Genomic DNA, 24254 nt, shown 5'->3' with positions numbered 1-24254 from the left:
TTCTTTTCAAACATGCGTCTAATGACCCTGTTGGTTAGGATTCCCTGTTCATATCATATAACCTGCAAACAAAGATTCCTTTGCTTTCCTATATGTTTTTAAATTGCTCTGTGATTTTATTAACCAATATTAATGCAGCAACGAGGGAACAAAAGCTCCCAAAACACTGTACACGGTTTCACAAGACAAACTGCAGGGAGAAAAGTGACTTAAGAAGGGTCAACGGCATCCCAGGATCTTGGCGGATACATTCCTGGGGTGGGGGGGGTGGACCTCTAATTTCTGGTAGAGGGGGGTCTCCTTCCTGGACAAGGCATGCCTGTTGGCGACCTTCAAGCGGGGGGGAGACCCAACCGGTGGGCCCACAGGTGGCGTCACACTAGGAGGAGGAGCCTCAATACCTGGAGGGGGTGGTGTTCAGCCCACACGCGTGGCTGGGGTCCCTCATCTTGGTGGGCATGGAGTTGAGGCTCCAGCAATGCCGGCAGCAGCAGCAACTGTGGAAGCTGCCACAGCGCCTCTTCCCTGTGGGGCCATTTCCTGTTGGGATGGCCCCCCAACCCCTCAGACAGCACCTGCTAATCCAGCAGGAGCCCCGGGGAATTGGAACACCAGCTGGCACTCTTCTGCCCGCTGCCCTGCCAACCCCAGGGCCTCCTGCAAGCCCAGCAAGTGGTACCCGAGCAATGCCAGTATCTTCGGGTCTTTCCGCAGTCATGGAAACCAAGTTCTCCCCCCTGGAGCAAAACTGGACCCCGAACCCGCTTGTCTTCATGGTCTGGCTGCCTCACGTTCCTTGGCTCGATCTTCCTGAATTCATCACAATCACAGAGGATCAAGTTCGTATGCTCGTCAAAAGCCTTACAGGTGCCAGTGAGGATTTGGCCACCTTGCAGGACACGTCTCGTTCCATCGTCGACGTGCTGCAACATCTTGCTGCCCTTCCCCTCAGTCGCGGCTGCTGTTCCACCAAATCCAATGTCTGTGGTAGCTTTTCAGGATCCTTAAGACCTAAAGGAAGGCTACGGATTAAGGTGTGATGCAGGTCCTCTTACGAACAACGCAAGCTTGGGGCGGAAGCTTCAAACAGTAGATGGAGCCTGGCTTTTCACTTGGAAATCAGCTCCCTGGATTTTCCAGCACTGGTTTAACCACCTCTTGGTGTCTCGGCTAAAAACGCCAGTCTCGGTTCCCCCTGGAAAACCGTCACCGGGACTTGCTGCTGCTGAGATCGCCTTGGACACAGCTGACTCTTGGTTGCTGAGTAAGGCTGTCCTTCTACGTTCGACTTGGACTTCCAAGTCGGGTACCTGCTGTTCTGCAGTCCATCCCAGGTGTAAGCTGTCCCTGGCACACTCGATCAAACAGACCATCAGGCGTCTCCGGGGACTGCTGCACCCTGCCTGCTTTCTAATATTTACAGAATGTGTTTCATTTTCTCATCTTATTCAATTAGCTAGGCTGATCTAAAACTATGCGGGGGAAGGAGAGTGATAGGGACCTTCCCTTTGCTACACCTGCCTTTGACGCGGATTAGTTTCAGCCCGTCCCTCTCATGTTTTCCACGATTTTCTGTCATCGTGTTCAAGAAGTTCCACCTTCGCTTTTATCAGAACTACTGAATTTTAACAACAGCTTTCCACACTTGTTAAATAATACGTTGATGTAATCATATAGCTTTTCTCCGTGAAGCTATCAGGGCTATGAAGATTTTTGTTTTCGGCTCTGACCAGTCAGTATACAGACACCCCTTGGAGCGGTAACACTTGGAAGCTGACAGTGGCCATTTACCCTGAGTCTGACTGGCGGCACAGAAATGAGGAGGATCTTGGGGACTCACAGCCTCTGGGGTGGAGGTGAGGGCAGGTAGAGTATCAAAGGCACAACAAGATTCAGGTGAGAGAAGACCACAGACTGCAGGCTCCAGTGGAGACAAAATGCCCCTGGGCTTTCCCCTTTGGACCTTGTTTATGCAGCCGGCTGCCTAGAATATCCGTCTGCCCCCCTTCCTCTTTCTCCCGCAATATCTGCCTGTGGAAATCCCACCCGTTCTTTACAGTGCGAATCAAACCCCACCTCCTCCCACTGAGTCACCCAGATCCCCCCGGAGGTACCCCCCAAATCCCTATTCATTAATGCCACATCAGTTTGTGTGGTGCACGTGCATTTTATTTCTCTGTGTAGCCCCAGTGCCTGGAAGAACGTCCGGCATGCAGTGGGCGCTCAATAAATGCAGAATGAAGGACTGACGGACTGCGAAGTCTGCCGCCGCTCTCGCTCTCTCGAGATGGCCCGGCCCGCCCTGCCAGGGTCCTGCAGGGTGGACTCCATCTCGGCAGAGGGCATCCCAGACCCCTCACCAACCCCGGAAGCTGGGCTGCCAGCCATGGGAAGACTACACTTCCCATAGGTCCCAGGGAAGAGTGAAAACCCTTTGGCTTTGACAGCCGCCGCCACAAGTCTTTCCGCCTCCCCGGGCTGCCTGGGAGCTGAGAGCCGGATTATGGTGGCCTGAGCAGCACACGCAGCTGCGGGCGCCCCCGGAGCCCCCTGAGCCTTGCCCCGCCGCCCACCCAGGGGGAGGACCGAGAAGCCAGCGGCCGCCGACCTGCCATGCCCGCCCCTCCCCGCCTCCCGCCGAGCCTGAGCCGTCCTCTCCCAGACCTCTGCTGAGGCTGGGCGCCGCTGGCCAGATGTAGCCGGCTTCGGATCCGTCTCCTCCTCTCTCCGTCTGCGGATTTCTCCTGCCCGATCCCCCCACACACGGCACCGGGGGCGGGGGGCCGGCCGAGGGGCCTGCAGGCTCTGGAGCCCCGATGCCTCGCAGCTCACTCTCCTGAGCAGCCACCACCAGCACCCAGAGTTGGGGGCAGGCAACAGAGCCGGACGTGGTCCCAGGGTGAGCCCAGAGGGCCCCAAAGGCCAGGCCCACCATGGCCCAAACACTGCCCTGGCTCCTGCTGTGGATGAGCTCGGGAATGCTGCCTGCCCACTGCACACAGCCTGGCATCCGGCTGCCCCTGCGAAGCGGGCTAGGGGGGGGCCCCCTGGGGCTGCGGCTGCCCCGGGAGACCGACGAGGAACAAGAGGAGCCGGGCCGGAGGGGCAGCTTTGTGGAGATGGTGGACAACCTGAGGGGCAAGTCCGGTCAGGGCTACTACGTGGAGATGACCGTGGGCAGCCCCCCACAGACGGTAAGGTCTCCAGGCCAGCCCTCCCCTCCTCCCTGCAGGAGCAGAGGGGAGAGAGGGGGGTGCAGCATGCTGGGCCCCGCTAAAATGGGCCGGATGGTGTGGGCAGGAGGGGCCTCCCCCCAGATATTCCCTCTGGGATCCTATTGGCAGCAGTCACCCCGAAGTTCCCCTTTCCCACCTCCCTTCCCCTCACAGGCTTCCCCGGGCTCCCTCATCTGACTGTCTTCCCCTCGCCCCCAATCCCACATGCACACCCCTCAGTAAGGATTTGGGGCAAGAGAAAGACTCGGGGGCGGGGAGGGGGGGCTGGCCCGGGGAAGGGTCCAGGCAATAGGGACGCTGTGAACAGGTGTCAGCCCTGCCAAGCCTGAGTCTCCCCACCCCAGCACTCTGGATCTTGGTCACCCAACCCTCTCCCCTCCTCTGGTGTTCTGGGAACCTGGGGTTCTGACCATGATTCCCAGCACCTTGAGGACCCAGGAACCCTGACACGAGCTGAATAAACCCCTTGCTCCCAAAGTCCGGGCAGCCACAGGGACAGCAAAGCGGGGTTTCCCAGCTCCTCCTGACTGCCACTCCAGCTCAGAAGCCCCAGACAGACTCTGGCTTCCCCAGGCCCTCCCTCCCCTTCCCCCTGTGCTTCCTGCACTCCGGCCCCTCCTCCCCCCAAAGCCACGCGCAGCACAGGCCAGAGGGGACTGAACCGAGCCAGGGGAAAGGACAAACCGCAGCCCTGGAGCCAGAGCCCCCTTCTAAGAATGACACTCCTTCCACAAGCTGATAGGCGCGGGAGGAGGGGTGAAGGCAGCCCGGCGGCGGTGGAGAAAACACTGCCAGCTCTCCCCATCCTTCCAGTCCTTCGCGGCACCTCCAAGGTGGCTGGGGGAGGTGGCACCCTCTGTGCCTGTGTGGGTGGGGTGTCGTGGCTGCTGCCCTCTGTGCACATTTGCCTCCTCCGGGGGTGGGCCTGGGCACGGGTGGCGGGATGGTTCTGCATGTGCTGGTGTGTGTCACCTTGAATCCGAGCCTGCACATTTCTGTGAGGCACCCCCCCCCCCCCACGGATCTGTGGGATCTGTTGTCGGGAGGCCTGTCCTTGGGAGGGTCCGTGAAGGTGGGAGTGTGTTTAGAGGGAACAGCCACACTTCTCTTGAACTTCTCAGACAGCTCTTACACTGGATCTGGGAGAGACGCAAACCTCTGCCCCCCAGTTACCTGATGGAAGCAATTCTTCCTAGGTCCCTGCCACCCAGGCCTACCTCCTACCTCCCCAGCTCATCCAAGGCTCCGGTCTCCCCTATGGACCCCTTCTCTTTCCGGTGCATGATAACTTCCCCAGAAACAGTCTCAAATCCGTGTGAGGATAGGCCCCTAGCAGCCTGGGCAGGTACTCTCAGGTAGCAGGGGGGGGTGTAGAGACCTGCAACCCACTCCCTGATCTGCTACTGATACGCTCGCTGTGCAAGCCCTGTTACAGCCTGGGGCATGGACACACGACGGAGGGGGCTTTGGATCCACCAGACAGACCAGGAATTCCAGCTGTACAGCCTGCAGCCTTTCCTTTTCTCAGCTGTGTGTCCTGGGGCAAATTAAGCAACCTCTCTGAGGCTATTGCCTTGTTCTTCAAAACGGGTGAAAGGAGAACCCCTTTGCAAGGGTTAAATGGGACCTTGTAGGGGAAATCACCCTGGACAATGCACGCAGACCCAGGTGACCTCCAGTAAATAGAAGTCACTTTCTGCTAACTTCTCTGGCCACATCTCTCTCTTCTGTGCTATGCAAGGAAGCACAAGAACTTGGGAGCTCTGGGCCACCATATTTTACACACATAGGACTGAGGGACCAGTTACCGTACTTCCCCGGCCCCCTGAGATAGTGTGTACATCCCCCAGTCCAGAAATTGGCAGAGAGTAATTGCCCGATGAATGTCAGTTCCTTCCCCCTCCTTCCTAGAAAGGGAAGGTGGGCCTACAGTTGAACACCGGCCCAAGGAACCATTGCCGGGGAGCCCACAGTTAGAGAGACTCTGGGTTGCCCTATGGCTGTGAACACGAGCCAATGCCAGCTGGTCTGTGCTCTGTGGTGACTTTGATTCCCTCCCCGGCAGTTTCGAGAAGGAGGCCCTTTCCCCTCGCCTGGTGGGGCTGTTGTGAGCAGATGAGAATGTGGTTGGCGGGGTGCTCTGAACAAGGAGAAGTGGGACTTGGGGGGCACTTTCCGTATGCCAGGTGATTAGGTGGGGGGGTTGAGAGCTGATCCTCAGGGAGACAGGGGATAGGTTTGCTGCCCATGAGGAGTATAGAGCGTAAAAGCGTAAGTGCCAGTACGAGGTAATTCAAAGCAGCACTGAGACCTTTGCCACCAGAGCCTATTACAAACATAACTTCTCGGGTCCCACCCCAGACTTACTGAGTTGGAATTTCAGGGGCCCTGGCTCAAGCTGGAGAAGCACTGATCCGCAGTAGTTGGAAGAGTGAGTGCTTTAGGTGTTCAGGAGGTAAAATCAAGGAAAGCCTCCTGGAGGAGGTGTGCTGTGAGCATGGTCTTGAAGGATGGCTAGGAGAGGGGAAGCTGTTTCCGGTGGGGAAATGGTACCTGTCCCACACAACTGTAACTGCACTTAACTTGAATGTCCACTTCTTCCCATCCTTAGCCTGGGTCCCTGAGACCAGAAGAAGCCGCAACGAATGAGAAAATGAGACGTGTGTCTGGGCTCATGCATGTTTGTTCAGGAGGCAGTGAGAAAGCCAGTCTGGTTAATGCTACAGGTTGGGGTAAACAGGATAGAGCCGAATTGCCAAAAGCCTTCAACATGAAGCTATAAGGTTCAGACTTCAGTCTGCAGATATAGGGGGAAGCTTGAGTTTATTTGTACAGGGGAATGACATAGAAAAAGCAATCTTTTAGGAAGAGACATCTGAATTTTAGGAAGAACAGAACTGAGAGGTACAAGGGCAGGAGGCTCTGTCACAACAGTCTGGGTGTGAGGCACTGTGGCAAGGGCAGCATGTGGCCAAGATAAGGTGGAAAGGGAAGAGAAGACCAGGATGCAGGGACATTCCAGGACAGCCGGACAGGACTTGGTGACACTGGCATGAAGGGTGAGGAGGAAGACATCGGGGGTGATTTCAGGATTCTGATCTGGGAGGATACGAGACCATCTGAGGGACCAGGAAGGTGGGCAGGAGGGGCTGGTTTATTCAGTAATGGTGGACAAATGTACACTTGTCTTTATGGTTGTAGTTTATGTAAAGTTTTCAAATATATTCTGTATAGGTTATTTTCTTCTTTACAGTCCTTCCTGCAATATACAAAAATGGTCCTATCACTCACAAGTTCCAGCAAAAGAAATGGGGACTGAGAATTTAAACAATTGGCCAGAAGACAGGCCAGTAAGCTGAGACCCTCTCTCACCTGGACGTTTCTACTCTGCCGTGCCACCTGGCCGGGTATCCTGGGGGAGAAGAGAGGGCTTAGCACGACCATTTCTTTTCATTCTGCCGGGACACCCTCTCCTGTCTCCCTCGTTACACTTATAAGAACATATTACGGCGTTTTTGTGTTTGTTTCCCTCTCAGAACATCAAGCTCTTGAGGACAAGGTCTTCTGGGAAAAAAAAGATTTTTTTTTGCAATGTCTCATTCCTCTTATCTAACATCTATGATAGTGCCAGATTCAGAACACGCACCTAAAAAACATTGAGTGAGTGAATAAAGTGTAGGACAGACTGACAGAACTCTCGATGGGTGCTTGTAAGTGCAGAACAGGAGCCTGTGGAGAAAGAAGCCCATTCATCCTTTTCGCTTAAGTGAAAGGATATCATCTCATTACAATGGGATGAGCACCAGTGCCCAAGCCCAGGATAATACTTGTGAGGATCGAGATCTGGTGGTAGTCAGTGCAGTTTAACAAATGTTTCTTGAGCACCTACTGTGAGCAGAAGAGAAAAACAATGTCATGGTCTTAGCCCTTGGAGAACTTGCAATCCAGTGTGAGACACAGACATATAAACAGCTAAACAGCATACGAGACTGAACGCATTTGGTACAGAGAGAAGAACAGGGAGGCATAGAAGGTGCAAAGGAAGAAGCGGCTACTGCTGACAGGGTGTTGGGAAAGGCTTGCTGGAAAAGGGAGCATTTGAGTATGGCCTAGAAAGATGAGAAAGCTTTGCTATTTGGAGATGGGGTGGCGGGGGGTGGGTGGGGGGACGCTTCATGGAGAGAGGCGATGAGCTGGGCTGAGAAGCTGAAAGTTGTATGGCAGGGGCGCTGTGAGGCTGAGCGGAGGTTGGGTTGTGCTTTGCAGGCAGTCGGGAGTCCTTCTGAGTATATGAGAAGGGGAGTGGTCCAGTGTGGTGTGGGTTCTAGGAAAACAGCTCCAGTGTGGAGCATAGCGGGATAGTCTAGAGTCTGAGGCAAGGCCCTCAGTCAGACACGAGGGCCTGAAAGACGCCGGTGGCAGCAAGGATAGAAAGAAGTCCTCAGAGATCCCGCGTGCACGTGTCAGTTCAAGCAGGTGTTCTCTGCTCCTGGGGAGGGAGAGGGAAGAGACGAGATTCCCTTCCCTGTGCCCTCTCTGTGGCATCAGGGAACACAGCAAAAGGAGCAAACTTTAAAGCACAATATAGTTCATCAAAATTCCACGTTTATGATCCTGCTTTAATTGCAAGGGAGAAGTACTAGCATGTCCATTTGGGGGGTGAGGAAACTAAGGCTCAGACAAAGTGGTTTGTCCAAAGAGACTCCGCTAAGGAAAACAGAGCCAAGTTTCAAATCCAGGTCTTTGGACTCCAAGTCCAAATCCTGGGTTCTTTCCAGTGTTCTCCAGTCTAAGACGTGTGGTTGCCTCCGAGATGCCGGTAGACCATTCTTATTGATGAATCTAGTAACCAGCTGAGCATGGGGATCTGGAAACCGGGTGAGGGGTTATGACCGGACGGGTAGACTCAGGAGTCACCTGCAGAGAGGCGGTCTGGAAGCCAAGTTAGCAAACTTGTTCTTTGAGACAACGGAGGGAAAAGGGGGGAGGGAAACGACTAGGACAAGAATACTGAACGTAGACTGGGGCTCAAGGGAGCAATAGAAATAGAGATCAGAGAAGTAGAAAACTATGAGGGTTCAGGGTCTCAGAAACCAAGAAGGGTCAAGTGGTTTTCCACCTCCCCTCCCTAAAATGGTTTTCAAACTGTGATTTGTGAGATTCTATAAAGGGACTCAAGGATGAAGGAGAAGGTTAGGAGAAAGGTAAGAGGTAAAGACTTCGGACCTTTCACCCCTCCCATCACCAAACCCTCTCCCCTTCTCCCTGCTCCTAAATGAGCTTTTCTTGGTTTTATACAGTGGAATTCCAGAACAATCCTTCCCTTCCTCCTTCCTCCATCTTCCTTCCTTCCTTCCTTCCTTCCTTCCTTCCTTCCAGTACTAAAAAGGTTGAAAAACATTGGTCTCAAAGAACCACCATCCAAATTAGACAAGGCAAGATTAGACAAGATCCTACTTCTAAGTTTCCACCCAGTCCCTGAGACCACAACTGGCTTCAGGTTGCATAAGAGAGCTTTGCTAGGACGCTCACACTCATTTCACACACTTCTCCTCCTCTGCCTCCCCAGGTCAGGAAAGAAAGAGTTTAGCTGCAGGTGGGGGGTAGGGGAAAGACTGTCAGGAACCCTTCTTGGGTGCCTCCAAAAAAGATCTAAGCAGAAAATTCTGGTTGCAAATCCAGGAAGAGAAACATGTCTCAGGGAAGCTCCCCTAGCAGACAACTATCTTCTCTGCTGGGAACATGTCTCTTGGGGGCCTGGGCAGTGGAGAATTCTAGGCGGGAGCCAGACCATTTTCCTGGTCCTAGAACTGCCCCGAGCCGCCTCTGGCAGGATGGGCCCAGAGGGCTGGGAAACATTCACTGATGCCCTTCTGCCACATCCTCAGGTGCCGCAGCCAGTGGTTCCTGAGAGGGCGGAGGTGCTCCCTCTAGGGGAATGGTGAATCAGTAGTCTTAAGGGCTGACATGGGGGAGCTAGGACTCCTTGGTCTTTTTCCCCACAGACTCTGACAAAGCCACGGAGCTCCCTGCCCCTGCCACCCCAGCCTGTCCTCTTTCACCAGGTCTCCTGGACTGTACCAACCTGTGGCTACTCTCTCTACTGCCCGCTGTAACCCCCGTGTCCAGACCGCATTGGCCTCTCGGGGCTGGTGAACCCCACCAATTCTTTCCCAGTGCCTGTGAAGCTCTTGCCAAATAGCTCAAGGCGTGAACCACAGCATCTCCCAATGGCTCAAACAAACAAGCCTGTACTGAGCATGACCCAGGTGCCCTGGAGCAAAGTGGGCTTATGCCAGAGATCAGCTGTATTTTCAACTGAGGACAGACCAAGAGAAGATGAAAGCAACTGTCACCTGTGGGCAGGACATGATTAGACGGTAGGAAGGACTTACTGTCTGCCAATGAAAAGCAGGTAGCCAATAGCTGCTGTGATTCCTCCCAGACCAGCGGGCTTCCAGGTGGGTTCTGTGGGATGCTGGAGGTGTTCAAGAGCCGCCTCAAGAGCCACCACAGGAGGTGAGAGGGACAAAGGAAGTAAACCTCTCCCTCCCAAAGAACAATTCTTATTTTTCTCTCTTTGGCATACTGAGATCCTGCATAAAGTTGGAAAAGAGTTCTGCTGCTTAAAAAAAAAAAAAGTTTGAAAAACCATGGTCTTAGATCTGTTCTTTAAGAACAGACATGTACATTTTTTGACCGTTCACATCCATCATCTCGCTGAATAGGAAGCCTTGATAAATATTAGTTGAGTTGGGTTTGACCCTGGGGGAAATGGAACATCCTGTCTAAAGGGAGAAAGGTGCACTAGATAAGGTTTGGGGTGACCCAGCCACCTTTGGATTCCTTTAAAAAAAAACCCAAAAAACAAAAAAACAGCCCAAGGTAGGGTAAGTGGTACCAGGCAGGCTGCTTGCTCCCAGGTATCGATTATCAGCTTTAGCCTGGAGAGAGAAATGGAAAGCAAGGGTATGTCTAGGGAAAGAATTTCCAGTGGATCAGCTGATTTGGTCAAGGCGGAGGGAACCTGGACAGGATCCAGTCGCTGGACTCGGTTGGGGGCAGGAACTGTGCGCTCTGTTGGCCCTCGGCCACTGCCAGCTGCTGACGTTAGGCTCCTCTTGTCCTTCCTTGCCCCCTTTTCTCAGCCTTGGGCAAGCTCAGGTCTGGGAATGTCCGCTCAGGAAAGCAGACGAAGCTGACTCAAAGGTCTAGGACCGAGTCCTGAAGTCACTACCATTGCTTTAAGAACCTGGGTAGATAATCTAGTCAATTTCATGGATATAGTGGGCATCCACTGTCACTGTCACCATACATGGTACCAGGCTGAAATCACCCCTGCAAGGACCCCGGGGCTGAGAATTAATAGCAAGAGTCTGTAGGGTCACAGAGAACTACAGGAAATGAGGCAATTACTGTCATTGTGGAAAAAAGTCATTATGGAGCACCTGCTGAGCGCTAGGGAAGAATATGATAATAAGGATACAGAAGTGCTCCCCACCCTTGTGCAGAGCTCATAGTGTGGGAGGCAGACATGAGATAAGATGAGTGATATACAAGTAAGCACTGGTGTTACTGAGGACCTGCAAGAGAAGGAGCCTTACCTTGGCTGAGGGCATCACGGCAAGACCTTTGGGAGAAAGGATATTTACACTGTGCCTTGAAAGACAAACAGAAGTTAGACAAAACATGGAGAGAATGTTCTAGGCCTAGGAAACAGGATATGCGAAAGTGCAGAGGTCATCATGCATCTGAGATCATGATGCGTTTGAGAAGCATGGTGGGGGGGGTGGGGCAAGTGACAGGAAATGTTCATCGGGGTTGACCTATGGTTGGTGAGACGCCCCCGAGGGCAGGGTTTTCGGGATTTAATTCAGATAGTGGATCTGTTATCTGATGCGGTGTAACAAACTACTCCAAAACATGGTGGCTGAAAACAAGAGCCATTTTGTTTTTCAGGATTCCATGGGTTCGCTAGTGGCTCTTCTCCAGGTTTTACCTGGACTCACGTGGCTGCGTTCAGCAGGTGGGTCAGCGGGGGGCCGGACAAAGCTGGGCCTGCTGGACCCCCCTCTCCATGAAGTCTTTCATCTTCAAGGAGACAAGACGGAGCTTCTCCACATACAATATCAGGGAGGCATTCCAAGAGGCCGGTGCACATTCCCCAGTGCACAGGCCCTTATCGAGCCTCTGCTTTCCCCCCTTACTGACGCTCCACTGGTTACAGCAATCCCATGGCCAAGCCTCGAGTCAATGTCGGAGGGGATCACACAAAGACATGGGTACAGGAAAGCGTGATTGATCAGTGTAGCAATGTACCATCTACTTCCTCTCCAAATGAAAGACGGGAAGGTCAAGAAATGAAACACCAGACGTGGAGTTGGTCAGAACCAATGGGTTCTTGTGTAGCTTTGTGGCTTATTGTGTTAGATGGGTCAAATTGCCCACTCACTCCAGGTGCCCGTTTCCTTCTCTGTAAAATGGGAGAAAGCCTTCCAATCCCAGCTTTTGCTAAAAGGCTTATTAGACAAGAGTAGAGGCCCACACACAAGGAAAGAGACTTCCTTTTTGATAGGAGGAATTCGAGTTAAAGCCCCCTCCTAGGGCCCCGGGATAGACTACCAGACCAGGTTGTAGATCTTAGTAACCAGAGACCTTTCAGAGTTGGCCTTTCAGAATCTCTCTAGGCTGATGGACAGATGACCCCCGAAGGCTCTTTTCATCCAGAAGAATCTAAGCTATCCCTGTCTGCTGAGGGCTGGGGCCAAGACAGGTGAGATTTGGAGAACAAAGAACTCACCGGCTTTACCCAGAACTCACCAACCCACCGGCTCCGTATCTATCTCATCACCCAAGATCTTTTGCTGAAAACTCCTCTTGGGGAGCCGGGCCTGCAGAGTGAAATGGGCAGGTGTGCCTCTCCCTGTGGGGCTTGTTAGCACTTCCATGAAGCTGCCTTCCCTCAGAGGCCCCGGTGATGGGGTGGGGGAGCATTTGTTTGTTAAGTGATTGGCAGTGACCTAGCCCTGACCCCAGGCTGTGATCTCCTGGGAATCTAAAACATAATAGCTACAGAGACTGCTGGGTCAGCCTGCCCCAAGGGTTGGGGAAGAAGATGGCTCCAGGACCCCAGGCTACTACCACTTGCGTCCCAAGTCAAACCTGGGGGCCGGTGAGAGGAAGACGGGTCTGAGCTCAAGCTACACCTACAAACACCCACAGCTGGGGAGCCACTGAGGGCTCTCTCCTTCATCCAAAAAACAGGATAGAGTAGCTCTTTCCCCTTTTCTTTCCTTTAACGTTAATTCAAGAACTACTTATTGCCAGGTACCGTGAAACCCATTAGGGACACGATGGGGATTTTTTGAAAAATTAGATACGAGGGAGGTGAGATTCAATGTGACGTGACAGAGTGACATGTTCTAGGGAGGCATTTTAATAAGAGACAATGACCTGGTGTTTCCCCGCGAGGAGGTAGTCCCTCCTGAGCTCGGACTGCGGGATGACAGATGACTAGACAGACTTGCCAGCGAGAAGGAAGATGTCTGGGCACAGTGAAGGACCTTCGCGTCTGTCTTCGCGGGGAGGACCATGGCTGGTTTGAGGACCTCCAATGAGCTAGCGGGCCAGGGGCTGGGAAGTACAGGACAAACGAGGCTGGCTGTGCAGGCAGGGCCGGACAAGGAAGGGCCCTGCAGGAAACGTGAAAGCTTACATTTTTTATTTTCATAGCAGAGGGAATCGATTGACATGGGAGGGCAACATAGTCAAATCTGCACTTGGAAAAGACCACCCTAGCCATAGTGCAGAGACAGGTTGGAGAGGTCCAGGGCGAATGTGCCCAAACCAGTTGAGAAGCTATTGTGATATTCCAGAATGAGGTGATGAAAGCTTGGCCCAAGGGTGGCAAGGGAGGTGGCGAGAAATGAGTAAATTCCAGAGACTTTTGAGAAGGTTAATTGGACAGGACTCGATGCATCGGATGGAGATGTGAAGAAGAGGAAGGTGTTAGGATGTCCCCCCCCAGTTGCTGACTTAGAGAGAGAACAGATGGATGGTGACGCCATCCACTGACACGGGGAAGGCTGAGGAGAGACAAACGGGTGGGACCGTGGAAGGTCAGTTTTAGACATCCTGAACTTGAGGGGACTTTGAGGGCGTTGCTTATGGGCTTCTGGAGCTCAAAGGGGAGGAAAGGGCTTCGGGCTATCAGCTCGGGGGCAGAGGTGATACTTGGAGCTGTGGCCACAGGGGAGATGGCAGAGGGAGGTAGGGCCTGAGAGGAAGAGGGCCGGAGCCCGAGCCTTGAGAAGTGAGCCAGCAGAGAGGACCAGAGGAGGTCTGGTCAGAGATGGGGAGGACAGTCACGGGACGGGGTGGCAGGGAAGAGTGTGTCTAGGAGGGAGAAGCAAGTCCTCACAGTCAGACGGGAACGGATGTGAAACACGTCTTTTGTATTTGAAACCTTTGCCGGCCGTAGTAAGGGCTGTTCTGTAGTGGAGGGAGGGGCAGAGGAGGACCCGTTTTAGGATGGGTTGAGGAACGAGTGGGAGGTGAAGAAAGAAGACAGCTTGGCTGCAGACTTGGGTTGTGAGGGAGGGGATGGTGGCTGGAGGTGGATGTGAGATTGAGGAAGGTTTTTTTTTTTTTAATGGAGAGACTCCAGCAGTTGTAAATGCCAATGGGAAGAACTCAGACTGGGGTTGGGGTGGTTGTACGAGGGCGAACGTACCTGAGGGAGAGGCAGGGAGCCGGGCAGGGGCAGCCGAGGGGAAGGACAGGTGGGCGCAGCGGCGGGCAGGTGGCGGTCGCTGGCTGTGGGGGCCAGGGAGGTCTCATCTGCCGGCCTCGGCCTCTGTTCCGGGGCAGTAAGAGGCGAGGCCTCGCTCTGGAGGTGTGACCGCTGGAAACCCCTTCGCTCCAACCCGCCTCTTCCAGGCTGCCCTTACCTGCCCTGTTGCATCCCGGGTGGTGGCTCTGCTGCCTGAAGCGCCTGCCCCGTGAGAACCCTCCACAGGGAGCAGGAAAGAGAGAGAGCCTGCTCTGGGGCTCCAGTGAGAAATGTTGGGAGGGCGGGACCAAGAACCGCTTCTCTCAGAAGCCAGGAGCACTTGGCAAAGAGGAGATAGTTGGACGTTTGCTCAGGAGGGAATCTCGGCCATTTATGTTGGTTCCCCATTTTTTGTGGCGGATGGAGAGCAGGTGGCGGACGGGGCTGTGGTGGCCCGAATTCCTAGTGTGGGAGTGGGTGGGGGTCATCGGGCTCTGGGCTTGACCCCCCTTGAGGTGGAAGGGAGGGGCCTTCCTCAGATGGGGAGAAAGGCTGGGCCCAGAAGGACAAGAGTGACTGGGCCTCCTGGTTAGGGAGGGAGAGGTTCTCGGGAGGGGAGAGTAGAGGGGGAGGCCTGGACCAGCTGGGACCTCAGGAAGAAAAGCCCAGGTGGCCGTTTTCCTAGAGCCAGCCAGGCACACATTCCAGGGAGCCCTGTCTTGCACAGCTATGGGGACCCTTCTTTGGGGCCCAGTGATAATAGGGACCCCTAAGAATGAGGCCAACCCTAGTGCCTGGGAGCAGAGTCCTGGCGGGTGGGGGAGGGGCTCCAGGGAGTAGGTGGGAGAAGCCTTTTTAATCATTAACCTGGTTGGCTGAAATCGGAACCGCTGTGCCTCCAGCTCTATTGATTCTGAAAGCACAGCATCTGGAGGCCGCGGTGGCTGCCCAGAGACCCTGGAGAGGGCCGGGGGAGAGGTGGGGCAGGAAGGGCAGGGGTGGGAAATGGGAACCAGGGGGGAGAAGGGGCTGGGAAGGAGGGCGGAGGCAGGGTCAGAGGGCGTTGGGGGGGGGGGGACAGACAGCCCTAGAGAAGGGTCTTTGGGGACACGGGGAGGCCAGGAGGCCTAAGCAGGTGCTGGGGAGGTGCAGTCAGCGGAGCCACAAGGACCACTGAGAGCAGGAAGGAGCCAGAGGATCTGGCAGAGGAGGAAACTGAAGCCTAGAGGAGCACGGGGACTTGCCCAAGGTGACAAGGTCAGAGCCTGCACCACAACTGAGGTCAGCTGACTTCACCGCACTGAGGAGAGAGGACACGGGAATGACAGAGCCCTGAGGTCAGGGGAGAAGAGGAGATGGGCGTGAAAAGTCCGCAAAAGAGGGTCAGTTCTTGGGGAACCGTGCTTCTGAGGAGAGAGGCGTGGCCTCTCTTTGCCTGTGAGGATACAGTTAAGATATTCAAGATGTGGCTCTGGACTGACTGAGGGACGGATCAGGCCGCCAAAGGAGAAAGGGGGGTTGAGAAAAGTAGAAACACTAGAAGGAGCTGCACACCAAGAAGACACCTGTCTGTATTCATTTAGCCAAAACCCAGGGCCCTGACAAGATGGGTTTTTACCGGGACGTCGGCGTGGGCTCCTGGCTCCCTACTATTTCTGATAGCAGGACTCCTAGGCCTGTGTCACCTCGGAGACAGGAGGGGAGCCCTTCTTGGGGAGCCACATTCTGGCAGGCAGGGTCAGAAACATGTGGGCACCAACACGCCGTCCTGGTCCCCGCAGCTTCCCTCGCCCGTGCCAGCTCCTAGAATAGCATTTCTGGGCTGCACGGGGATGTGAGCCCAGCCGGCCTGCTGGGTGATCTGCTCCCTAGGAGGACTGGAAAAGGAGGGAAGGGGCAAGCTCTGCAGACACGACCAGATAGGAACACGAAGTGGGTAAGGGCAGTCTGACAGTAGAGACCAAGAGGAATGAAAACCACAGAGACAACGTGGCTCTGGCAACACAGAAAACGTTAGGATGCCGCGGAGGAGGCAGGAGCAGACACGAGGCCATGCCGAGAATGGCACAGGAGGCCATATTCCGTCTGTGGTCATGGTGGTAGCAGGGGCCAGGCTGTTCTGTCCCCCACGGCAGAAGTTTCACCGGGACCTGCCAAAGGGAGAGTCTATTGCCGGTGGGGTGAAGGACAAAGGAGGTGGCGAGCCCAGAGCCTCGTGTGGATGACATCTTTCTCTCCCCTTTCTCTGACAGCTCAACATCCTGGTGGACACGGGCAGCAGTAACTTTGCAGTGGGGGCTTCCCCCCACCCTTTCCTGCACCGCTACTACCAGAGGCAGCTGTGAGTCCTGGGGAGAGCTAGAGAGAACCCTTCCCAACGGTCCAGGGCCCAGAAGGGTCAGGGGAGGGCTTTGGGGAGAAAGATGAGCTCCTCGGAGCCTTTCCAAGAGAGAGGAGTGGAGAGGGGGGATGTGAGGGGGTTTACTCTGGGAAAAGGGAGGTCGAGGGACCACCAAGAAGTGCTTCAGTACAGAGACAAAGGCAGCCTCCTTGCGGAGGGAAGCAGAGGAGCCCCCCAGTTCCCAACCCAAGAGTCTTCTTCTCTCCGCCTGAATTGGGAGACGTGGAGACGTCATCCCAGCCCGCCCAACCCCGGTCCCTTCAGTGGCTCTCAGGTTTCTGGCAACACCGACTCACTCAGTCCAGGCTGAGCAGGCTGCAGTGACGGCTCCCTTCACTTCCCCCCCCCCCCCCCCCGGGGCTACTCCTGGTGGTACTGCACGGTTCAAGGGAGGGAAGGAAGAACCTTCCATAAGCCCCACTGCCCAGACCCATATCAGGGACTGAAAGCCATAATGTCTCCCTGCACCGTCCAGAGTTCCAGCGGCTGGACGTAGCTAGCTGGTGGCAGGGAGGGTCGATGTGGGTTTTTAAGGTGAGAGGCAGAGAAGGATGATGGGGGAGCCTCCTTAGCACAAAAGCAAGAAGCGGCGAGAGGCCGTCTAATGTCTGAGGCATCTGTGTGTGTGTAAATCTGTAAGCAGAGCCTTTAATCCTATTCTCGGACTTCTAGGCAGATGCCAAAGTCACCTTCGGCATCTTCTGCCTTCTTAGGCTCCTTCACCTTTAACCTCCCTGTCTGAAGACAGTGGTCAGTGACGGGGCGTGGTCAGGATCCACAAAAGGGAATTCATTCCCCCTCCTTGTCCCAGTCCCATCACTGCCCTCCAGCACGTACACAAGGCTGGGGTAGTGGCATGATGAAACACAGGGGGAGGTGTCACGTGCTCATGAACACGTTCCACACAAGTGGTGTGTAATACTCACTTACCTGCTCTGCTGAGGGCTGTGCCGATTCTTTCTTTGGAAGAACTTGCCGGAGAGGTTCCACATTCACCCCGCCTGGCACGTTCTCTACCACTCAGATGGTACCACCGGGTCCCAAGGCAGCAAGAGTCAGAGGCTCCTTTTCTCTGGGAGCTTGATGGAGCTGGGGGCTGGGGGCTGGGGGAAGAGATGCCCACTAGCTGTCCCTCAGCAGCACCGGGCACAATGCACAAAGCCTAGGCTTGTTCCTCACAGGGCCTGAGCTCAAGATCTAGGGGTATGAGCTATGGAGACAGGAGAGTGAGCCCCAGTCATAGCTCCCGTCATCTGTTTGCAAGGTTACTTTCCATTCTGATCTGGGTGATTGATCTGGGATGGTCTGCTGAGCAGTCTGAAAGTACCTTATGTACGATGCCTCGGACGTAAGGGGAGGCATCTGGGAGTAGGGGAGAGGCTGGATCCCTATGCCACTTGTTGTGGTCATGCCTCCACAGATCTCTGCCTCCTTTCCACAGGTCCAGCACGTACCGGGACCTCCGGAAGGGTGTGTATGTGCCCTACACCCAGGGCAAGTGGGAGGGAGAGCTGGGCACCGACCTGGTGAGCATCCCCCACGGCCCCAACGTCACTGTGCGTGCCAACATCGCTGCCATCACTGAATCAGACAAGTTCTTCATCAATGGCTCCAACTGGGAGGGCATCCTGGGGCTGGCCTATGCTGAAATTGCCAGGGTGAGAGGAACAAAGCCTACCCCTGGGCACTGTGTCTGTGTGTCACTCCCTGCATGCCACAGAGGGACGGGTTTGGAGAGAAGAGGAAAGGACGGAGGGAGGGAAACAAATCAGCTGGAAGGATTAGTTAACACAGGGATGGGGTGGCCATCTGAATCTTGTCCCTGTAGAGGGCAGAACTATAGCGAGGGATACTGTGACAGGTCCAAGAGTAGGCTCTGGTTTCTACCGACCCCAAGATCTTAGGAATAAGACAGCCCCTCCCCCCCCCCCGGCCCCATAAATCTGAAACGGGTTAAGCACGTGGGGATCAAAGATTCTGTAGATCTTTCCTGTTTGTACTGCCAGTGTCTCTTGCTAACCCTCTCTCTGCCAAATCTCAGTACTTCAAGACAGTCTTTCCCAAGGAACATCCCCCAAGTTTTTGCTTTGGCCTTCCAGTTTAGGAAGCTGGCCTCTTTCCATTAGGGCCTCTGTGTGAGGATTCACTCCTTGTCTCCACAGCCCGATGACTCCCTGGAGCCGTTCTTTGACTCCCTGGTAAAGCAGACCCACGTTCCCAACCTCTTCTCCCTGCAGCTCTGTGGTGCCGGCTTTCCCCTCAACCAGTCAGAAGTGCTGGCCTCAGTTGGAGGGAGCATGGTGAGTAGATCCTCGGAGAGGGGCAGTCTGGCACTGGGCAGAGGGGTGGGCACCGCCTGCCTCCCCTCCCTATAAGGCTCCACCACACTCTTGGGCTCCACTACTCAGAACCAAGAGAAACCTCTTTGTATTCCCCACCTCCGTTTTTCTTTTTCCATCCTTTTCTTCCTTGCGTTAGTCCAGAAATGATCCCAGGTGCCTATGGTAAACTTGGAAAGGATGAGATGGTTAGGGAACTTGAAAGAAAATGAAAATGAGACCTCTCGAATTAAGTTTATTTAGTCTGATGATCAGAAGGCAGGGATGTGAGGAGTCTAAAAGTCTATTAATTAGGACAACTGGTGAATGGTTCTCCATCTCCAACAAGCAGAGAAAATAAAACTTGTAAGAGAAGCAAATAATCATTCATTTAACGTTTATTGTGCCAGTTGAGGTTTAAATAACTTTATGTTGAGGGCTGCGAGATTCTGAAACAAATAATTTAAAGTCCTGTAACGTCTTCCCCTGACACATTCTTAACACATTTAAGAAACTACAAATCACTTTGGGACATGAATTGATGAGAAGCAGGAAGGTGAGAAAGGTGGCCTGTAAAGGGCCTTGCCACCCCCACCCCCACCCCCCGCCCAGGGAATCTCTGCTCCCGTTGCTTTGTCTCTGGGTAACTCCCTGTCCCTCTGTGCCGGGACACGAGTACCTGCCTCCTTGTCTCCCTAGATCATTGGGGGTATCGACCACTCACTGTACACGGGCAGCCTCTGGTACACACCCATCCGGCGGGAGTGGTACTACGAGGTGATCATTGTGCGGGTGGAGATCAACGGGCAGGATCTGAAGATGGACTGCAAGGAGGTAACGACACCAGGGGGACCAGGGAGAGGTAAGGGGGAGGCAACATAGCATGAGGTCAGACCCTGAGTTATGAGGTTGGGAGGACGGAGCAGGGGTACAGGGGACCTGCAGAAAGGGTTGGGGGCTGAGCCTAGAACCGTCGCGAGCTTAACGGTAACACGACAGGACCTGAAGTTTGGGGCTAGGGACTGGCAGGGCACTTTCACAGGGACCATGTGGATTATGGTCTAAGAAGGGAAAGAGCATGTCTGGACTCTAGTCACCGCCTTGCTTGATGGCCTTGGGCAAGTTGTTGGTGAGGCAGCTTCATATGATGCAAGTGGAAGAGTCCAGCTTTGGAGTTGGAAAAACCTGGGTTTCTAGCTTTGCCTTTTACGAGCCATGTGCCCTCAGGCAAGTTACTATTTTGCGTTTCAGTCCCCTCATCTGCAAAACAGAGGGAAAAACAGCTTTGCAAAGACTGGTGAAGACAGAGAAAAATGGATAAATTGTTTCTCCCAGGGCCTGGCACATAGCAGTACTCAGTAAATAGCAGCTAAACCATTTGGGTCTTCCTTATCTAGATCCTTAATGATGTTAAATTAGAACAGATATAAAAGTACTACGAAAAGTTAAATGCACTATACAAGGTATTTTTATTTTCAAGATCTGGAGAACGTCTGCCCCACCCAAGATAACAAGTTAGTATTTACTGGATACTTCCTATGTGCCGGGCACAATTCTAAGCGCTTCAAATGTATTAATTTAATCCTTAAAATAACTCTTTGAGGTAGGTACTATTATTATCCTCATTTTAAAGATGAGGAAACTGAGGCACAGAGGCTAAACAACTCGCCTACGGATCTACTCCTAAGAAGTACGAAGCCAGGCTGTCCCCCCAGCAGTCAGATTCACCCTTCCGATTCTGTCCAGGGCCTGGCAACAAGAAAGGCTTTTGACTCTTCCAACCCTCTCTCCCCGTCCTAGTACAACTACGACAAGAGCATCGTGGACAGTGGCACCACCAACCTTCGTTTGCCCAAGAAGGTGTTTGAAGCCGCCGTTAAATCCATCAAGGCAGCCTCCTCGGTCAGTGGGACTAAGGGCAGGGGTACGAGAGATGACGTGGTGTCAGAGGAAGTCCGTGGAGGTCACAGGTCTCAACAAGAGCCAAGTCGTCTACCTTTAGATCCTTGTACTTAAATGCCTTCAAAGCGAGTCTCTTTCCTGGGTCTCGGTCGGCTCATCACACGGTCCCCCTGGTGCAAAGCGTTGGCTTCGCCCTCCCTCCGTCTTCCCCTGATTCTTGGGTTTCAGCGTGCCTTCCCCCAGCTCGGGTATTCCACAGAAAAGCAAATCTAGGGCGCGGGAAGTGTCACGTGAAAGCGGGAGAAGCGAGGTGCTGGAAGAAGGCAGTTTCCCCATCACTATCCCTTTCTCGCCCACATAGACGGAGAAGTTTCCGGACGGGTTTTGGCTGGGGGAGCAGCTGGTGTGCTGGCAAGCAGGCACCACCCCTTGGAACATTTTCCCAGTCATCTCCCTCTACCTAATGGGTGAGGTCACCAATCAGTCCTTCCGCATCACCATCCTTCCACAGGTATGTCCCCCAGCCCAGGAAGTGGTCACGGTACAGCCGGGGAGACAGGGACCAGGCATGGCCTCTCGCAAGTGGAAGAACAAGTAGAGGAGCGTCCCATGGAAGAGGGCTCTTGCAGAAACGGAGCACGCAGAGCTCAGGGATGGCAGAGGGAGGAGCAGCCTGAGGGCACAGATACCCGGAAGGCAGAGGCTGGGAGAGGGCTGGAGTGAGGAAGACAGCCTCTCCCTCTTTGCTTGCTTGTCCCCAGCAATACCTGCGGCCAGTGGAAGACGTGGCCACGTCCCAAGATGACTGCTACAAGTTCGCCATCTCACAGTCCTCCACGGGCACGGTTATGGGAGCTGTGATCATGGAGGGCTTCTACGTGGTCTTTGATCGGGCCCGGAAACGAATCGGCTTTGCTGTCAGTGCTTGTCACGGTAAGAGCCAGGCAGGAGGGTGGGGTCAGTCTGTCCGTGTTCTCGCTGTCCAGCAGTTAGGATACCTGGGCCCCTGTCAGCCTGGGAGGTAGTAACAGTTGCCTCACGGCAGAGCCAACACGTTGGGCAAAAGCTAGCGTGCTTGTGCTTCTTCTGTGCTGCCCGGCACGGTGAGCCCTGCATGGGTCGGTGACCTCTGCTGCAGACCGCAACAGCAAGGGCTGCCTCGGGCCCTTGGGAAGCTCTCGCTCCAAGGGCAGCAGGCTGAGCCTACAGTGACCTGGTCAGCTGCTACATGATGAGCTTGAATGCCGGCTACTTGAGGATCGGTGGCCAGGTCTTTCAAGTGGGTATCGGCCGAAGAGGTGAGTTTACCAGGTATACTTGGGGCTGGCCTTTTGGTCAACTCACAAGACTGACTTTTAGGTGCCATTCCTACCGCATGCTTATACAGGAAAGGGCTGTTGCTCCCACTGGCCTGGGGGGAGGAGAGGCGTGCCTCTCCCTAGCAAGGGCTTTCTGTCTTGCCCCTAAATACCTCCAGGCAAGGAAATGCTAGAGCCTTCTCGGGGGCTAATTTCAAGGCCTATCGGGAAGTTCTTTTTGTTGTATAAGCTAAACTGCTCTGTGACGATGAGAGCCGCCCACTGACGTGTGCCCTTTCTCCAGTGCATGATGAGTTCAGGACAGCAGCAGTGGAAGGCCCTTTCGTCACCCCAGACATGGAAGACTGTGGCTACAACATCCCACAGACAGATGAATCAACCCTCATGACCATAGCCTACGTCATGGCTGCCATCTGCGCCCTCTTCATGCTGCCACTGTGCCTCATGGTGTGCCAGTGGCGCTGCCTCCGCTGCCTGCGCCATCAACATGATGACTTTGCGGACGACATCTCCCTGTTGAAGTGAGGAGGCCCACGGGCGGAAGACAAGAGATTCCCCTGGACCACATCTGGTGGTTCACTTTGGTCACAAGCAGGAGACGCAGATGGCACCGGTGGCCAGAACACCTCAAGACCCTCCCCTGCCCACCAAATGCCTCTGCCTTGACAGAGAAGGAGGGAAAGCTGGCAAGGTGGGTTACAGGGATTGCACCTGCAGGAAACAGGAGAGGGAAGAAAGCAGTACTCTGGTGGCGGGATTATTCTCGGTCACCTCGAGCCCGAGTTGGGAAATTCTGCTGCTTGACACTTCAGCCTTGAACCTCTGCCCACCATTCCTCTGGATTCTCCAACCCAAAGTATTCTTCTTTTCTTAGTTCCAGAAGTAGTGGCATCACAGCCGAGTCGCCCCAGTGTGTGTCTGTCTGCGGTGCCCTGGCAGAGAAAGGGCCACTCTTGCTTCCCTGCTGGCCAAAGTCAGTAGGAACGGATGCACAGTCTGCTATTTGCTTTAGTGATAGGGACTGTATAAACGAGCCTCACATTGGTACAAAGATTGCCTCTTGAATTAAACAAAAATGTAATTAGACTGAGTATTTGTACAAACGGGGGCGGGTGGAAGAGGAGACGAGGGGAGCGCAAAAGACAGGGAACAGCTGGGATCAGAGCTAGAAAAGGCAGAACCACGGCCGCTCGCCAGTCCCAGCTTCAGACTGCATCTCCAAGACAGAAGGCCATCTTGCAAGATGGGTGTTGCTACCCAACGTTTTCTTTTCTGTGGTTGTAGCCTGACCAGAAGCGAGTTGGGAAGAAGGGCTCACCTAGCCGAAAAGCTCTTTTTAACGCTCTGAAATGAAAAGTGCCCACTAAGAAGTCCCATCTAACAAATGAATTTCTACCTTATTCATTCCACTCGTCTCTACCTGAACCCTCTACTCCACATGCGACGGGTACCACTCACCTTTCCCAGCCCCCTTCAGCCCCAGGTGCCCTACAAGACAGCAATTGGAACACAGCAAACATAGCAGGGCCGGGCTTCGTCTTCCCCCTCCATGTTCGCTCCCTCCCCAGACCCCTACCCCCCTGGAGCTCTGCAACTGAGGTGCCGAGAGGGATGGGCAGGAGACCTCTCTTCACCCTTGAAAGCAGAACCCTCGAGATTCATTCAACAGGTACAGGGTGGACGCCCTACGCCTCTGCCTGGACTTCTTCCGTTCAGCTGTAAAGTAGTAGTAAGAGCTCCACGTGATACAGAGCAGTTTCGTTGCCTTGTCTCCCTCTCTGGTGTCCCCTCCGTGAACCTGGCTGAGGCGGCCGACAGTGGCACTAGCATTATATACCTGGTGTCACAAACACAGGGCTGTCTGGCTCTAGCATTCCTGCCTTCAGTAACAAGGCTGCTGGGGAAAGGCTGGCAGCCTCAAGGCTTCCTCACTTCCTTCACCCCCCGAGCCGCTCCCGGAGGCCATCCTCCACCCCTATCCTCCTCTCTACGCCCCCACTCCTAGTAATAGCACTTGGGGACCCAGGCTGGTTCTTGGGCTAGGTAGTGGGGACCGAGTTCATTTCCTCCCTATCAGCTCTAACACAGTCGACTATGATACCAGTGTTAATGGGAAGACCTGAATTCCCCTGGTTCACCCACTGGGTCCTATTGCTGTCTTGTCGACACACTGCTTCCAGGTGTGGGACCCGCCGAGTGTGGAATTACCTGATGAGGGAAAGGGAAACACAAGGAGGGCCTCTGGAGATCCTGGCCTCGGCCAGCTGCCCACAAGCCATAAACCAATAAAACAAGAGTACTGAATCA

General features: G+C 54.2%; 1 protein-coding gene and 2 pseudogenes across 1 annotated transcript; 1 reads left to right on the top strand and 2 right to left on the bottom strand.

The window, feature by feature from the left end:
* Positions 1–332: 332 nt before the first annotated feature.
* LOC124505866 (small nuclear ribonucleoprotein-associated protein N-like) lies at positions 333–986 on the bottom strand (annotated as a pseudogene).
* Positions 987–1147: 161 nt separating this feature from the next.
* LOC124505865 (SNRPN upstream reading frame protein-like) lies at positions 1148–1373 on the bottom strand (annotated as a pseudogene).
* A 1104-nt stretch (positions 1374–2477) lies between these two features.
* On the top strand, positions 2478–24254 carry BACE1 (beta-secretase 1). Its single transcript, XM_047071660.1, has 9 exons — positions 2478–3194; positions 16260–16348; positions 17850–18066; positions 18571–18708; positions 19426–19560; positions 20527–20628; positions 20990–21139; positions 21390–21561; positions 22231–24254. The coding sequence occupies exons 1-9, from the start codon at positions 2934–2936 to the stop codon at positions 22470–22472; spliced, it is 1506 nt and encodes a 501-aa protein (XP_046927616.1). The 5' UTR covers positions 2478–2933; the 3' UTR covers positions 22473–24254.

Source organism: Lynx rufus, unplaced genomic scaffold (assembly GCF_022079265.1).
Source record: "Lynx rufus isolate CCGP_SWC_20201006 ecotype Redwood Valley unplaced genomic scaffold, mLynRuf1.p SCAF_9, whole genome shotgun sequence".
Classification (NCBI taxonomy): domain Eukaryota; kingdom Metazoa; phylum Chordata; class Mammalia; order Carnivora; family Felidae; genus Lynx; species Lynx rufus.
Note: the sequence above shows the minus strand (reverse complement) of the source record. Positions and strands in the feature narration are given on the sequence as shown.

Bases quoted from the DNA above. Each gene is read 5' to 3' on its own strand.
- BACE1 (XM_047071660.1), top strand. From the start codon at position 2,934: ATGGCCCAAACACTGCCCTGGCTCCTGCTGTGGATGAGCTCGGGAATG. The intron at 20,629-20,989 runs GTCAGTGGGACT...TCGCCCACATAG, and splicing joins CCATCAAGGCAGCCTCCTCG to ACGGAGAAGTTTCCGGACGG. The intron at 21,562-22,230 runs GTAAGAGCCAGG...CCCTTTCTCCAG, and splicing joins TGCTGTCAGTGCTTGTCACG to TGCATGATGAGTTCAGGACA.